Source organism: Cyprinodon variegatus, unplaced genomic scaffold, assembly GCF_000732505.1.
Source record: "Cyprinodon variegatus isolate N-32 unplaced genomic scaffold, C_variegatus-1.0 Scaffold2002, whole genome shotgun sequence".
NCBI lineage: Eukaryota > Metazoa > Chordata > Actinopteri > Cyprinodontiformes > Cyprinodontidae > Cyprinodon > Cyprinodon variegatus.
This window is the reverse complement of record NW_015152455.1, coordinates 41,960-43,655: the sequence shown is the minus strand read 5'-3', so window position 1 is coordinate 43,655 and position 1,696 is coordinate 41,960. Positions and strand designations below refer to the sequence as shown.

Below are 1,696 nucleotides of genomic sequence, written 5' to 3'. Positions count from 1 at the left end.
GGGTCCCTATGTCCTCCAGCAGTCTAAGCCTATAGCAGCTGAACTATAGAGATAGCTCAGGATAACCTGAGCCACTCTAACTATAACTAATTTTAGAAATTCTAGGAACCACTAGTAAACCCGCAGATCCCTCACACTAAGCATGCTTGTAGCGACAGTGGAGAGGAAAAACTCCCTTGGAACAGGAAGAAACCTCCAGCAGAACCAGGCTCAGTGTGAGCGGCCATCTGCTGAGGCCCAGTTGAAAAAAGGATCTCACCAGTATAACTTCAGAACAAATGTTTTGAAGTTATATATGCTGATTGCAGAGCTGATATTTAAAGCCGCTGCACCGCTAATGGGGTTAGCATCCACAACAGCAGTCTGTGTGTTTTCCTCAAAGAGCAACTTTATATTCTGCCTCAGCTGTGAAATTGCCAAACGGCCGCTGACATCGCCCATGACGGACCGATTTAAAGTCTCTAAAAATCTCAAACTACCATGATGTTTCTAACCAGCTGATCTTAGTCATCTTCTCTCCTTTACTTTGCCCAGAAGGAAAACTGTCATGTTTGCATTGCTGCTATGTTAGCGTTTATGTAATCCTTGATTAGAAAAGGGCCGAGTCTTTAGTATCTAATCAGCCACACCTGCTTTCGCTGCGTATCTCTGTTTAGCATGCACCTCCTTTTTAAATAGTCTCAGTTTATATATATTTAAGTGAACAAATCTCTTGTTTTTTTGTTTTTCCTGCAGCGTCTGTGTTTCTGCTAAGATGTCTCAGAAGATTAAAGCCGGATCCGTGGTGGAGATGCAGGGAGATGAGATGACTCGGGTCATCTGGGAGCTGATTAAGGACAAGCTGATTTTCCCATACCTGGAGCTGGACCTGCACAGGTGAGAGCATCAGGGCATCGTCACTGGGAGGTTTGCTGTTGGGTGTCTGCAGCTCATTTGGTTTCATCGTGTTTGATGCTCATTTATCGTGTTGCTTGTGAACGGAGACCGGAGGTCCGTACCTTGAAACGAGCTCCCAGTCTATCCAGTTACAACCAGTCCACATTAACGGCAATCACCATCAGCGGTACCACCAAGCTGGTAATCAGCTCGTTAACGTAATCCAGATTACACTGATCATTAATCTGTGAATTCACATATATAAAGGGGCGGGTTCAAGGTAGCTGACCAATCAGAACCAGGAGCGCAGAAGAGAGAGCATATTTCTCCTGAGAGCAAAATGAAGAGGGAGGGAAAAAAGAGTCAAACATTGTAGCGCCATCAGAGAGACGCCAAATATGGTGGCAAAGGGTTTCTAAGTAAATGAGAAGGTTGCACATCAGAGTGCTTGAACAGATTAATGGCGTCTCATCGCCCAGATATAAAACATGAAGAGGAGCAGATAAAAATAAAACAGAAACATCGTTTATCAGGTTAAGCCGGGTATACATTGTGCAATATTTTCAATCGTTGCATGCAGCTACAACGAAACCGCAAGGTTTAACCCTTTAAAGATCCAAGAATAAAACAAAACAGAAAATTATTTTTTTTTTTGTTTGAAGTCCTTATTTGGCCTTTTAACAAAATATGTAAAAAGAAAAAACAGAAATTCATTTTTGATATTAATAATTTATTACTATGTGATAAGTGAAGATTTTTTTTTTTTTTGTAGTCTGCTGCTGGCTGTTATCAGGTATATCTGATTGTGTACAATAGGATT

General features: G+C 41.7%; 1 protein-coding gene across 1 annotated transcript in view; it reads left to right on the top strand.

Moving 5' to 3' along the window:
- Window positions 1–1,696, top strand: part of idh1 (isocitrate dehydrogenase 1 (NADP+)) — a 22,867-nt gene that overhangs the window by 5,200 nt on the left and 15,971 nt on the right. Inside the window, exon 2 of the mRNA XM_015405114.1 lies at window positions 736–876. Within this exon, the coding sequence (XP_015260600.1) occupies window positions 755–876 (122 nt within the window). The 5' untranslated portion in view covers window positions 736–754. The remainder of the gene's footprint in view (window positions 1–735; window positions 877–1,696) is intronic.